Source organism: Oryza brachyantha, chromosome 12 (genome assembly GCF_000231095.2).
Source record: "Oryza brachyantha chromosome 12, ObraRS2, whole genome shotgun sequence".
NCBI lineage: Eukaryota > Viridiplantae > Streptophyta > Magnoliopsida > Poales > Poaceae > Oryza > Oryza brachyantha.
Genome location: NC_023174.2, coordinates 1981777 through 1996697, shown reverse-complemented (window position 1 = coordinate 1996697; position 14921 = coordinate 1981777). Strand labels below are relative to the sequence as shown.

The following is a 14921-nucleotide window of genomic DNA, read 5'->3' as shown; positions in this document are numbered from 1 at the left end:
CGCTAAGATGGGTAGAACATTGCAGAAAGGCCCAATGAGAAGTGAATTATTACAATCGCGTTCTCGTTAAGTCGTGTGCGGAGGAGAAGGCCACGCGACCATCTTACAAACCGCATCGAAGTGCCCCCCTCCTCCCCGCCCCCGCCGCCGCCTCCGCCGCCGCCGCAGCCATTCATGGCGAGGCGCCGCCGGGGGGGACTCGAACATTAAACCCATGCTCTTCTCCATCCAGCCCTGCAAATCCCAAGCTCCTGCCGCATCCGCCGCGGCCGCCGCCGCCATCTCGGGCATCCGCTTCGCCGCCTCGTCGTCGCCGTCGTCGTCGCCGTCGACGGCGCTGGTTCCCGCGCCGCGTACCGAGGAGAGCCCGTTCGACTCGCTGCTCGCGTCTGATCCCGCGCCTCCTGAGCCGCTCCGCCAGGTGCTCGCCTCTGGCGACGTCCACGCCGCGCTCCGCGGCCTCCCGGGCCTCGCGCGGCAGCTGTTTCGGTGGGCGGAGGCCACCCGGGGTGGCTTCCCGCGCTGCCCATCCGCGTACGCCGCCGTCCTCGTCCCGCTCGCCGAAGCCAAGCACCTCCACGCCGCCCACCCCGTCTCAGTCCGCGCCATTCACCTCGGCCTTCTCCTCCCCCTCCTGTCCCTCCTCCTCTCCTTTCCCACCACCACCTCCCTCCACTACCTCCTCAATCTCCTCTTGCGCCTGTCCACCAAGTACTCGACAGAATGCCGAGCTCACGACCCGGCGCCCACCACCTGTTCGACGCTATGCCTTGCTGCTTTCCGCGAGATGGCGCGCCACGGGGTGCCCCCTTTCATCAAGGACTGCAACCGTGTGCTCCGTGCGCTTCGTGATGAAGCCAGGTGGGATGATATGCGCGCGGTGTATGCAGAGATGCTCCAGATCGGGATTGAGCCGAGCATTGCCACATACAATACATTACTGGATTCTTTCTTCAAGGAGGGGAGGGTGGATCAGGCTGCCAAGTTGCTCAGAGAGATGGAGGCTCGGGCTGGTGGATGCTTGCCAAGTGATGTCACATACAATGTGGTGATTAATGGGTTGGCCAGGAAAGGTGAGCTGGAGAAGGCAGCTCAGCTGGTTGACAGAATGCGTCTGTCCAAGAAAGCGTCAACTTTTACATTTAATCCAGTTATTACCGGGCTGTTTGCAAGGGGTTCTGTTGAAAAGGCTGGAGCATTGCAGTTGGAGATGGAGAACGAGGGCATTGTACCCACAGTGGTGACGTACAACACAGTTATTCATGGAATGTTTAAAAGTGGTAATGTGGAGGCGGCTCAGATGAAGTTTGTGGAAATGAGGGCAATGGGATTGCTTCCAGATTTGATTACATACAATTCTTTAATAAATGGGTATTGTAAGGCAGGGAATTTAAAGGAGGCACTTTGGTTGCTTAGTGATTTGAGGCGTGCAGGGTTAGTCCCAACAGTTTTGACATATAACATTCTTTTAGATGGTTATTGTAGATTAGGTGATTTAGACGAAGCTAGGAGATTCAAGCAGGAAATGGTAGAGCACGGGTGTCAGCCTAATGTTTCTACATACACGATGCTCATGAATGGGTCTCGTAAGGTCAGGAATCTTGCTATGGTAAGAGAATTCTTTGATGAAATGTTGAGCAAAGGTTTGCAGCCAGATCGCTTTGCCTATAATACAAGGATTTCTGCAGAGCTGATTTTAGGTGCTACTTCCCAGGCATTTCAGCTGACAGAGGTGATGATTTCAAGAGGAATTTCTTCTGATATAGTCACATACAATATTCTCCTTGATGGATTGTGCAAATCTGGTAACCTGAAAGATGCCTATGTATTGTGGATGAAGATGGTCAGTGATGGTTTACACCCTGACTGTGTCACATACACTTGCTTGATTCATGCACATTGTGAGAGAGGGCGTTTGAGAGAAGCAAGGGATATTTTTGATGGAATGCTTGTAAGTGGGTTGCCACCCTCTGCCGTGACCTATACTATTTTTATTCATGCATATTGTAAAAGAGGAAATCTTTACTCAGCATATGGTTGGTTGCAAAAGATGCTGGAGGAAGGAGTGCGACCTAATGAAGTAACATATAATGTGCTCATACATGCACTTTGCAGGATGGGGAGAACTACCTTAGCTTATCAGCATTTCCATGAGATGCTGGAAAGGGGATTGGCACCAAACAAATACACATACACTTTGCTGATAGATGGGAACTGTAAAGAAGGTAACTGGGCAGAGGCTATTAGACTGTATTCTGAAATGCATCAGAATGGTATTCATCCAGATCATTGCACACACAATGCCTTGTTTAAGGGATTTGATGAAGGCCAGTCAAAACATGCAATTCAGTACTTGGAGAATGTTGTTTTGGGCTCATAGATAGGTCTTTGAGAAAGATGGACCATGTGGACTTGTTTGGTGGAAATCCCTGTAAGGACAACCCATTATGCATATTTCTTTACAACAATTGTTCAATATTTAGCTGTGCTCAGTCATCATATTTTTGTTTTTGTCTTCAATCAGAGCAAGGGAGATGGAGCTTGGAGAACATTTTCTGAGTAAAGAAGATGGGTGCTGTCCAGATAGATAGTTGATACAAACATTTGCTTCGATGTTGCCTAATTTTTGTCAAAAGTTTTCCTTAGTCACATGTTCATGCTTCATGGAGATACAGTTGTTCTCCAATCTCCATTATTTTTTTTCTTGATAAGGTGCAGTAGAAATCTCTTCACCATGTGTCCCATATATCTGCTACTCAAAAGAAAAGGGTGAATGGTAGTGAACATTTGGGACTGTGATCTCAACAATAGTATATAGGGTTTCTCTTGGTAAAAAGCCAACACTGATTTTGTGAAATGAATAATCTCTGTAACACTGACAATTTTGCCATAGGCATCTGGCATATGCATTGGCCTGTCAGATATGTAACAATGCTCCCATTGGTTGGATAATTTTATTGATTTTTAATGTTAACTATCTTGGAAGGAAATTCTGTACTGACATGAGCAAGACATGATCTGCATATGAGACTATACAACAGCAGAAATGCCCTTTAATTCGCTAACACACACGGGTGTTTATTCACTTAACCTGTGTTCTCAAATCATTACAGTTTGCTAGAGGTTGGTTTTGTGGTACGGATGAGCTAAAAAGTCATAATGGTAAGGCGACATCTGAAGCATCTGGTCACATTTTTTTTCTCTTCTGTGTATTCTGAATTGTTACTGACAAACATTTTATTTTTCTCTCAGGAATTTCTCATTTGGTTTCCTGGATCTGATCAGATCATCATATGTATACAACATGATCAACCCATATGTCTCTGAATTCTGTTCCCTATTGCATTTTAATTGTAGATCAGGTACTTTGGTACTTAGATGTTTGACTCTCCCATACCAAAGTTCATCTGGTTGAGTTACATGTGACTTTAAGGATTGGGATTGTGCAACTGTTGTCTACTGACAGGCTGCATATTGTAAAGAAAAATGCTCTCTCAAGGAGTCAATGGTACCATTTTTACATAATCTTGGTTCCATTTCTTATTTTTGAATGTTGCATCATTTTGATAAATTATGACTTGCTACCAACCCTTGGTCTTATTATGTAAAATTCAAAGTAGTGACTCTATTCCGACATTCATTCTTGACCATTTGCAAATTTTTGTACTTTCTGTGTAGTGGTACACACCTAATAGCAGCGAAAAAGATGTAACAGTGTATGCAAGCAAGTTGATGACATTCATGATGCCAGAACCATAAATCAGTTAATATATTTTTACTGATGTGATTACTTCAGTAGTACTGCCTAGGATATTCTGGTCCACTCTGTTGATTGATGCAATAGATCATGTTGTAGACACCTGCCTTTCTTTAAGTTGGTTTCTCTCTTTTTCAGAAATGCACTCTGAAGCCATAATTAAATCATTATTCCATTTCTGAATATGCTTATAACTTGCTATCTAAAGAATATGACTAAATGCTACATTTGTAGATTCTATAGTCTATGAGGTTTTCCGTTTTCATTAATTTGATTGATGCATTAGAATCTGGAGTGGCCTTTTTACAATAGTTACATTTTTGTTGTGTACAAGTGTATTGTACTTTCACTATTTTCTTGGGTTGATGTCATGAGTTGTCTGGTGCAATGGTATTGAAAATCTTGTCAGTGCACTTGAAAATACCATGGACTAATTCTGCTAGGTGTATCAGGAATACAGGAATGCCCAGTCTGTCACAAAATTCGGAATATATGTGTACAAACTTGATTTTACCAGCTGGAAAAAAAATTCATAACAGGTATTCATTCACCCAAATTCTTACTCTGCTCGATAAACGAGCGGTTTCCATGAGATCTATTCTATTAGAGCAAGTTTAATAGTAGAGCCAGCTACTAGCTATACGTTCATATTAGAGCTAAGTAGATAACATGTATAATAGATTAGCAATAAGATTGGTTCTACTGTTTTGCTTCCATCACTTTCTCTCATATGCATTTAATGCTTTTATCTTGGAGCATATGTAGAGATAACTCTTGTATGAGAGCCTGTACTCATTTTTTACTCTCTCTCCTCCACTTGTACTTGTAGGTGGCTTATAGCCTTCTATTGTACTTGCTCTTAGTACCATTCAGGGACTCTTCTATAGGATTGTATTGCATTTGATTGTTCTTTTAAAATTAAAACTATTCATTGAACTGCTTAAATTTATATTACATTATTTATTTACCTGCTTTCTCTACTTGAAAACTGAAGCAAGCATTGTGACAACTCATAAACAACCAAAGCATAGTGGCTAGAGACAAGCACCAGGGCTTCATGTTGTCAATTTGTCATTACTTAGTGCCCTGTTAATAGCTTAATGTGACAGTATGGTCTGCAATCTATTTAATGGGACCAAATAATCAAATTTGAAGTTATGGGAAATAAACCTGGAAAAAGGCTCATAGCAATATGCATCTGTAGTGAGAGCCACAGGCTTACAGCACTGAGTTATTCTCCAACCAAGGGTACCCCTAGGATTTTGTTAGTCCATCCATCTGCCAGCATGAGCACGTTCCCTCCTGAGACTTTATGATAACAAATCCAGGGAAGCTTCTTTGAAATGTACCATTGCAGCTCAACCAACACCGACCTATCTTCATATCCTTGCCTGATGCGTACAGAACCCTCATTTTGGGGAAATGGATTGGTAATATTCATTGGATCACACTCTCAATTTCCAAAAGCAACAAGAAAATCACGATGGATTGATTCATAAATGCCTTGCTTCCTTGATTTATTCTGAAAAATGATGAGATTTCAATGATATGTTAACATCCTGATCAAGTAGCATTTATGGCTTGTGACATTTTTCTTGATGTTAGTTTCGATATTAAAGTATTCATTTTGAAAGCTTCTTTTACTTTTTTTATGTAAAATTAATATTTCTTGACACATTAGTATAAATCAAGCAAATTTTGAAGGTTCTGAGTGATGCATTTGTTAATCTGTAGTTCTAATGTTCTATTAAGTAGCATTTCATGTGGTCAAAACAATCTCTGATATACCTCAATGACAGGCATCGCCATCATCTTCTGAATGATCTCCATATCATGCCTGCGAAATATTTGAGGATGCTGGATGGCTGCCGCAGAAGAAGGGAGCCATTTCTAGGTCATTCACATGTAGAACAAGGGATGTTGTATGCAATCCAGAATGTCCTCTGCTCTGGCACGATGAGCCTCTTAAAAGCTTGCCTGGATAGCTCAGCTGGGAAAGAAGGCCACCAGTAGTTGATAATTGGCACAACTAGAGCAGCTCCTGCAAGCCTGCACATACAGTAATTGTATCTTTAATTTTTTTTTCCATGTCATTAGTATTGCAATTTCTGTCTTTACCTGTTTGGTATGTAGTAAAGGCATCCCCAAATTGAGTATCCTTCCCATCGATGGTTGCAAGACATAGAACTTCTGTCCAAGTTTGAGCTGGTCAGCGAGCTCTTCAATATCCAAAGCCTCACTCTTGAGCTCTTCACATTCCTCTTGGGATTTGGATCACTTTCCCCATACCCTGCTCCATCAAAAGTTACAAGGTAAACTCCAAGTTCGTCCACGAGTTCCTGAATGTTGATAGGGAAAGGAATGTGTAGTCTGGACAAAAGAAAAATCAATGCTGCACTTGTATGTAGGTTTGATTCATACAAAAAGAGGATTTGCCAATCTAACTGCATTTACTGTTTGCCTTTACCTTAGAAACTGGCAAGGGAAAGTCCTTGATTGCATCAAATGCTGATGCATGCGCTGTGATAATCATAATCTTGTACTTTGCCCTGCCTGTCTGAATCCCATCCTCTCTGTAATCAAGGTACCTTCCATGAGCTTGATCCTGGGAATTGTCACAGGAGGTCCATCCGGTGAGCCTCAGAATTTTGGTGATGGATGCCAATTTCGAAGAAGCTGTCTTCCAGGTCCTGTGGAGGGGAAATCTTGCAATGTTGGCAGTTCTTTGCTCTATTGGTAGTCTGTTACCATCATTTCATGGACCTCTTCCTGCCACTCTCTCCTTTATTTAGAGATGCTTTGCTTGAGCCTGTGAACTTCAGCTGAAAGCAACGTATCCTGTTACCTCCACATGGTCTACCTTGAGTCAAATCCCTGTTTCTGTTCCTGCAGATGTAACTTGTTGCTTCTAACGTCCTCATTTTTTTAATATTCAGGCTCAGATTACCCATTTTGGAGATGGAAATGAAGCTGTGATGAAATTCTGGTGGGTCGGGAGGAGAGGGACTGTTGCCATTGCTATGCAACCAGCTTTGCTTCCAGGTTCTCTACCTGATTTTATTCCTTGCATAATGTTGCGCATGTGCACAAATTTGAGAACTAGCGTTATTTCCCCTTTTTTCATGTAAATTACTTGCATGAGTGCTAATTCTTCTCAACTTGCACTTTGATGTAATGGGATTGGCGCCAAACACACACACACACACACACACACTTTGCTGATATATGGGAACTGTGAAGAAGGTAACTGAGCAGAGGCTATAAGGCTGTGTTCTGAAATGCATCAAGGACAATTGCACACATAATGTCTTGTTTAAGGGATTTGATGAAGACCAGTCTAACATGCAATTCATTACTTGGAGAATGTTGTTTTGGGCGCATAGATAGGTCCTTGGGAAAGATGGACCATGTATACTTGTTTGGTGGAAATCCCTGTAAGAACAGACCATACATGCATATTTGTCTACAACAAGTATTCATTATTTAGCTCTGTTCAGTCAGTATATTTTTGTTTTTGTCTTCAGTCAGGCAAGGAAGATGGATCTTGGGGGCACATTCTCTGAATAAAGAAGCTGGGTGCTTTCCACATAAGATAATTGATACAAACACTTCTATGCTGCCTAATTTTTGTGAAAAGTTTTCCTTAGTCACATGTTCATGGAGATACAGTTCTCCATTTATCTTCTTTTTTGATGAGCTATAATAGAAATCTCTCGACCATTTTCAGGGTTTCAGGCTCAGTTTGAGTGAAAGAGAAGATCACGGAAACCAAGATAAGACATTAGTGCATGATTAATTGAGTATTAATTATTTAAACTTGACAAATAGATGACTACAATTTTCTAAACTAACTTTTCTATAGAATTTTATTTTTACAAAAAATGCACCGTTTAGCTGTTTGGGAAAATTACTCACGAGAAATAGAGTGACTTTTTCTCCCTATTAGCGACAAACGAAATCAGCCTCAGGGTTGCCTAATCTTCTCTTTTGTTTCAGGGTTTCAAATGGTAAAAGCCAGCGATGATTCTTCCTTGAAATGTACAATACTTGTATAACCGACAATTTTGCATAGGCATCTGGCACATGCATTGGCCTCTCAGATATGTAGCAATGACTCCCATTGTTTGGATCATTTTATTAACTGACGTTGGAGAAAAACTGTCTCGACTGATATGTATGCTTATGAGAATTGAGAAGGGCCTTTCAATTTGCTCACACTCAAAGGGTTTATTGTTTTACTTTTGTGTGTTCTGAAATCATTCCACAGCTTGCTCGAGGTTGACGATGTGTAATTACAAACCAATTACTGCTCCTTGAAACATTCTCAAATCATAATGTTAATTGCATCCATAAACCAATTATGCGTTGATCACTCATCAGTTTTTGGACAAAGAATTACAAATACTTTAAAAACATATTATCAAAGTTTGTTGAAGGTAAAACATGATCATAAAACTTTCGTCCATTGTAGTCTTAACTATTTTAACTTATTTGTCATCAAAATTAGAACAGTGAAAGTCGAAATTGCCAAGTAAATACAAATAGAGGAAGGAGCAGTGGTTTCAAGGATTTTGCCGGTAACTGTGTAACTGTCGTGTGTTTGCTACGGTAATAAATCTGTCCCATAATAACTTTATTTTCTGATTTCTGTGTCCAACGTTTGACCGTTTGTATTATTTAAAAAATTTGTTTAAAAACTTAAAAAAATTAGTCACACGTAAAATACTATTCATGTTTTATTATTTAGTAACAATAGGAATATTAATCGTACAAAAATTTTAAATAAGACAAAGAGTCAAAGCATTATATAAAAACTGAAAAATAAATTTATTTTAGGACAGAGGTAGGACTAATCAACCGGATGATTTACAAACATTTTTGAGCTAATCTCGCTGTGACTGGTTGGCTGTACGTAACTGCAAGTTATTCCTCGACTTTTGCTTGTCTAGACAAGCCCGAAGCGCGCTTTTGGTACGCATATTGGGCCGTATTGGGCTTTTTTTCCTGCTAGGCCCATGTCGATCGCTGTCTTCCCGAGCAAGCTAAGGGAGAGGCTTGTTGCTCTAGCGGTTGAGCTCGCTGGCTCGGGTATTAGGAGGGTGGAGCCAAAAATTTTAAAGTGTAGGACTCAGCTAATATAGTATCAACTGTTTTTTAAATTTATATGTTAATTTTGTATAATTTTAAAGGGGTTATAGACCTAGATCTAGAGCTCCAGCCATCAGCCATAGCTGCCCTTGCCTGGTACTGCCCCTAGGTATTTCGAAATATTATGTCCAAAATATAAGTATTTTTAGATTGTTTAGCAAAAACTAACAGCAAAAATATTATAATGTCATTTAATAATAGGAATGGATAATAAGGTTTAAGTGGGAGATAATTATAAAATAGAAGAGAATCTTGAATAAGAAGTAATTGATGAGACAATTATAAAATAGAAGAGAATCTTGAATAAGAAGTAATTGATGAGACAAGTAGTATTGCATATAGTACCATAAATATTTATATTTTGAGAAAAAAATTAAATACTAACAATGTTTATATTTTAGAATGGATGGAGTACACCATGGTTTTGTGCCTCCACGCGCTCTACCTTGCCCGATGTAGCTGCCATCGAGGATTGACATTAGAAAATAGTTCGCAACTCGACAATTTATTAAATATTTCGTAAAATTTGTCTTCAAAACATCATGATCCATTTATTGTCTTAATTGTTGTCGTTACTTTCCTTCATTTGCTCACTATGGCATAAAAAATATCAAATTATGGATATATGAATTTAAAAAATAAACCATCAAGTATTGATAAACTTAATTAACTCATCTAAATTAATAATTATTAATTTTTGAATTTCATTTTCATATAAATACATGTGAAATGACATCTATGAAATATATTTTTCTATGTGCATTCAAAATGATTATACTCCTACTAACAATTAATAGTTTTACAAGTATATGCCATATTAGTAGCATGTGCAAATAGGTGCGTAGCGCTCAGTCATAAATTTCCATCAACAACCAGATTATGGAAAGAGCAAACTGAAGTACCATATATAGATCAATCATTAATGAATAATAACAAACCAAATAGGACCAAATATATAAACCTCTCCATTGCAATATGGAATGCATGTTTAGATTCTTTATATCTTGCATATAGTGGCACGAGCACCAGTACTGTGTTCAATTTTACATTGATGGTATGTCATTTACTATATAAATACTTAGGTTCACTAGCATATTGTCCTGCAACATAATTTTGTTAAAAAAATATCAAATGCATAGGATGAATTTTCGGGGCATTTAACTTTTTGCCACTCTTACGAATGTTTATAACAGATTTGCTACTGGATCCACATGTCATAGACTCATGAGTACCTATATGTCATAGACAGCGAGTGACAAATCTGTTTTGATCACTCGTAAGAGTGACAAAAAAGTTAAATTTCCCTAAATTTTCTTCTAATTCACACGATGGGACTGAGAGACGACTTCCCTTTTAAAAGATTAGTTAACATAGCTATAAAGATTAACATAGTATCAGCGGCTTGAAAATGAATTTTCACACACATGGTCTAACAGCATTGAGACATCAAAGCTGTTTCCCAACCAAGAGTGATCTTAGGATTTTGTCCGTCCATCCATCTACCAGCATGAACATGTGTCCTCCTTCAGCAACTTCATGATACTGGATCCAAGGAAGCCTCTTGGCAATGTACCGTTGCAGCTCAACCAGCACTAACCTATCTTCATAACCTTGCCAGATGTGCACAGAGCCCTCATTTTGGGGAAATGGATTGGTGATGTTCATTGGATCAAACTCCCACTTTCCAAAAGCAACAAGCAAATCACGATGGGTTGATTCATAAATGCCTTGCTGCCTAGATTTATTCTGAAAAAAAAATGAAGAAGAAACAATCAGTTTATATACCAACACCCTTCTAAACAAATGCCTCTTTCAGGGAAAAGAAAAGGCATTCTAAACAAGTGGTATTTATGGTTGGGTTCGTCTCCGGTGTATTTTAGTGGCAGTAGAATTTAATTGATACTGTTGATATATTTTTATCGGACGGTTGTGATTAAATTATACTACCAACAATATTAGGTACAGTAGAAATTTAAATAGATAATATCATCCTTTGTATTGTAATCTTTATTTAAAAAAACAAAATTATAAAATATTACTAATCAATTAATTAACGAAGTACAAAATACTAATTTTTAATTAATAAATAAAATTAGTTCTACTGGTAGTATACTTGCAGATGGCTCTTATGGTTTGTTTCTCTAACTTTTTACGATTAAGTAGTAGTGCTTCATAAGGATGAAACAAATGATCTCTGATTTACCTCAATGACAGGCATTGTCATCATCTTCTGAAGGACCTCCATATCATGCTTGCTGAATATCTCAGGATGGCGCATGGCTGCTGCAGAAGAAGGAAGCCACTTCTGGGTCATCCACAGGTAGAGCAAGGAAGGCATGTTGTGTGCAATCCAGAGTGTCCTCTGCTCTGGCACGATGAGCCTCTTGAATGCTTGCCTGGATAGCTCAGCTGGGAAAGAAGGCCACCAGTAATTGATAATTGGCACAACCATTGCAGCTCCTGCAAGCCTGCACACGCAGACAAACGGTGCTTGTATCTTTACAATCCTGGACAGTTTACAGAACTCCCTTCGGTCGCAAATATATTTTAGTTTAATTTTGTCGGTCTGGTCCGACTTTGAACATACTTTTTTATTAGCATAAGTTTTATAAAATATAATAAACAATATAGAGAAAGACCGGGAGTGGTCTTGGTGTGGTTGTATCACCTTGATGTGATTATCTAAGATTAATAAAAACTTACTTTATCTTAAAAAATAAGCACTATACGATTTATCAAATAACTATGCATACCATTTTTATATTTTTAAAATTTAGTGTTTTAATTTTTTAATAGTTAATGTTTAAAAAGATTGATTGAGAAATATATCAAACGACATATAATTCGTGACTCAGAGTACCATTTTAGCATCAATATTGTTAAATTGCAGTTTCAAACCTTCAGCCTTTACCTGTTTGGAATGTACTGAAGGCATCCCCAAACCGAGTATCCTCCCATGGACACTCCCAAGACATAGAACTTGTGTCCAAGCTCGAGCTGGTCGGCGAGTTCCTCGATATCCAACGCCTCGCTCTTCACATCCCTGTAGGGATTCGGATCACTCTCCCCATACCCTGCTCTGTCGAAGCCAACAATGTAAATCCCCAGTTCGTCCACCAGTTCCTGAATTTCGTCAGACAAAAGCAATCGATTCAGAAAAGCATGAACAGAAGCAGAACAAAAGGAACAAATCAATGCTGCACTTCCCTGTAGATTTGGTCAAAAAAAAGATAATGAAAAAAAAGAATGATTTTTCCAATCGAATTACTGTGTTTGTTGAATTGTTGCTTGCAAATTACCTTTGAAACAGGCGAGGGGAAGTCCTTGGTTGCATCGAATGCATGGACAGTGATGATCTTGTACTTGGCCCTGTCTTTCTGAACCCCATCCTCTCTGAAAGCAAGGTGCCTTCCATCTCTGAGCTTGATTCTTGGAGATGTCACAAGCGGCCCGCCCGGCGAGCCGCACAGCTTCGGAGGCGGTGGCCGGAGAACTGCCTGCGAGGCCAACCCAAGCAGCACCACCAGCACGACGAGGAGTGTCCTTGGAGCCATTTCCTTCTCCCAGATCCAGTGCCAGCTTTCAGCTCAGGTAATGCATCGATGGCGACGGAGAAGAAGAGGCTGATAAACCTTCCTGCCTTCCAGGGCCTGACTGACTGTGTGGCTGTGCAGAACCTGCTATGCTGGCTGCACTTAAAATTAAATTTCACCAAATTTCTCTTTACCTTGTATTCTTGTACGTATCTGCCAAAATTTAAATTTCAAAACTTAAAATTAAGGTTGTTTGTCTAACGTATGTTTTAAAATCGCTAAGAATGTATACGTAAAAGTTGTATTCTGAATTATGATTTTGTCACTGACAAATTTTTACGGCTTATAATGAGTTGCAGACGAATCCGTTGGTAGTCTGTACCCATCATTGCATGGACCCCTTCCTGCCAAAAGGCCTAGTTTGCAAACAGATTTTATAAAAATATCACATCAAAACTTTAAATATACGATTGAAGTATTAAACGTAGTCTAATTACAAAACAAATTTCAGATTTCGCTTGAAAACCGCGAGACGAATCTTTTGAGCCTATTAATCCGTCATTAGCGCATGTTGGTTACTGTAGCACTTATGTCTAATCATGCACTAATTAGGCTCAAAAGATTCGTCTCAAGATTTCTCACATAACTGTGTAATTAGTTTTTCGTTTTATCTATATTTAATACTCTATTTATGTGTTCAAAGATTCGATATGATATTTTTGGATAAAAATTTTTGGGAACTAAACAGCCCCTTACTTGCATTCATTGTTTGTTGGAGATCCTTTGCTTGAGCCTGTGATCTCTGGCTGTGTCTGAAAGCGACATAAACTGTTGGCACTACTGTATCTAGCATCAAATCTCTGCTTTTTTTTTCTTTCTGTCCTGCGCAAATGTAATTTGTTGCTATGAGTGTTCGAGCTGTTCATTGAAATTCATGGCCAGGCACTTTGGAAATAGAGACGGACTGTTGCCATTGCCACGCAACAGCCTTTGCTTTCCAGGCTCTCTACCTAATTTTATTCCCTGTCGTAATGAATTTTATTCCTTGCCATAATGCTGCCCATTCGTACAATTTTAGGCCTTTTTACAGGTAAAATCTTACTCAACTGGTCATGGAACTATAACTATAGAGATATGTTTAGTTATAAGGATATGATGAGATAGGATAGAATCATCTCATCTCAGATAATGTTTGGTTTATGGATTAGGCGGGTTGGGTTAAACCCAGTAAAAAATATTTTCTCAATATGTTGAATGGGATGGTTTCACCAAATTAATGGGATACGATGGGATGGGTTGGGACGGAACGAACACGCTGTCGTATCGCACAGAGGAAGGGGGTGAGGGCATCGCACGCTGGGCATGCCACCGCCGTGCTGCAGCTTGTGCGTTGAAGGCTGTAGCTTTTTGGCTGATTTTTTTTCCTTTGTATACTTGTGGCTGTGCTATATGCTTGTTATAGCGGTACATATGAACATATATGCTTCTTTTTCCTCTAATTTGGTGTGAAATGACATATACAATTATATTTATTTGGTGTGGTTATAGGTAATGATGACATGTCCAGTCTATTATATTATTAATTCTAAAATGTTCATATTCATATATTAGATTGATTTTAAATATAACTTGTACAAACAAACACAAAAATGCGTTAGGTTATTCAAATATAATCTTATATCTCATATGTTATATTTGAAAGATGAGAGATAACTTCACCAATTTATTGTGGAAGGTAATCATATCCGGTCATCCCACCTCCATCCCTTAAACCAAACAAGTGATAGGTTCACTATATCCAACCTCATCATTCCAACCAAACAAAAAAAAGGTTCAATCCGAACCAACCCATTCTGAAAACCAGGTATGGAACCAACCATCCTACCTAGTCCACGAACCAAACACACCCTAGATGTTGAGCAATTTTACGGTTCCTGACTAGGTACCGAAAGCTATCAAAATTTTAGTATAAAATTTAATACCTTACAGTATCTAAGATACCAAGAGGTACCAAAATTTATATAGAAAAAAAGTACCTCCTAGTATCTTTTCAAGGATTGTAAAATTGCTTATAGAAGTTGTATGAGCATTTTTTTTCATTCTTAAGGAGGTACCACAAGATACCACTGTTTTCTATATAAAAAATTTACATAGAAAACAGTGGTATCTCGTGATATCTCTTCGAGGATGAAAAAATTGCTCAAGTTGTATACAAGATTGGAATGGAGGGTTGGTTTATTTTGCAGCCAAAATGCTTTGGAAAGACGGTTTTAAACTCTAAGTGTTCTTCAAGTTGTTGGAGAGAGGCTCATGCCTCAAAACTATTCTGTGAACTCACCACTTTATCGGAAGAGACTCACATCTTGATCCAGAGTACCGTTGTGGACAATACCTCCCTTTCCAATACTTATTTTGTTTTCTAACAATATTCTCTTCGCACAACTCCCAACTTGCATGGTGCCATGCTACACCCCGGATCATGC

At 39.3% G+C, this 14921-nt stretch overlaps 2 protein-coding genes and 1 pseudogene across 2 annotated transcripts; 1 reads left to right on the top strand and 2 right to left on the bottom strand.

The window, feature by feature from the left end:
• The first annotated feature begins 129 nt into the window (after positions 1-129).
• LOC102703450 (pentatricopeptide repeat-containing protein At1g22960, mitochondrial) lies at positions 130-3157 on the top strand. The gene is made up of 2 exons (XM_006664284.3): positions 130-2431; positions 2525-3157. The coding sequence occupies exon 1, from the start codon at positions 215-217 to the stop codon at positions 2378-2380; it is 2166 nt and encodes a 721-aa protein (XP_006664347.3). The 5' UTR covers positions 130-214; the 3' UTR covers positions 2381-2431; positions 2525-3157.
• Positions 3158-4829: 1672 nt separating this feature from the next.
• LOC102703176 lies at positions 4830-6274 on the bottom strand (annotated as a pseudogene).
• Positions 6275-9856: 3582 nt separating this feature from the next.
• LOC102704658 lies at positions 9857-12556 on the bottom strand. The gene is made up of 4 exons (XM_006663758.3): positions 12205-12556; positions 11817-12028; positions 11109-11373; positions 9857-10651 (listed from the first exon to the last, which is right to left on the bottom strand). Exons 1-4 carry the CDS (start codon positions 12457-12459, stop codon positions 10352-10354), a joined length of 1032 nt encoding a protein of 343 aa, XP_006663821.1. The 5' UTR covers positions 12460-12556; the 3' UTR covers positions 9857-10351.
• Positions 12557-14921: the final 2365 nt, after the last annotated feature.

Excerpts from the sequence above, each read along its gene's own strand:
- LOC102703450 (XM_006664284.3), top strand. The coding sequence starts at position 215 with ATGCTCTTCTCCATCCAGCCCTGCAAATCCCAAGCTCCTGCCGCATCC.
- LOC102704658 (XM_006663758.3), bottom strand. The coding sequence starts at position 12,459 with ATGGCTCCAAGGACACTCCTCGTCGTGCTGGTGGTGCTGCTTGGGTTG. Across the intron at positions 12,029-12,204 it reads TCCCCTCGCCTGTTTCAAAG|GAACTGGTGGACGAACTGGG; the intron begins GTAATTTGCAAG and ends GACGAAATTCAG. Across the intron at positions 11,374-11,816 it reads CTTCAGTACATTCCAAACAG|GCTTGCAGGAGCTGCAATGG; the intron begins GTAAAGGCTGAA and ends CTGCGTGTGCAG.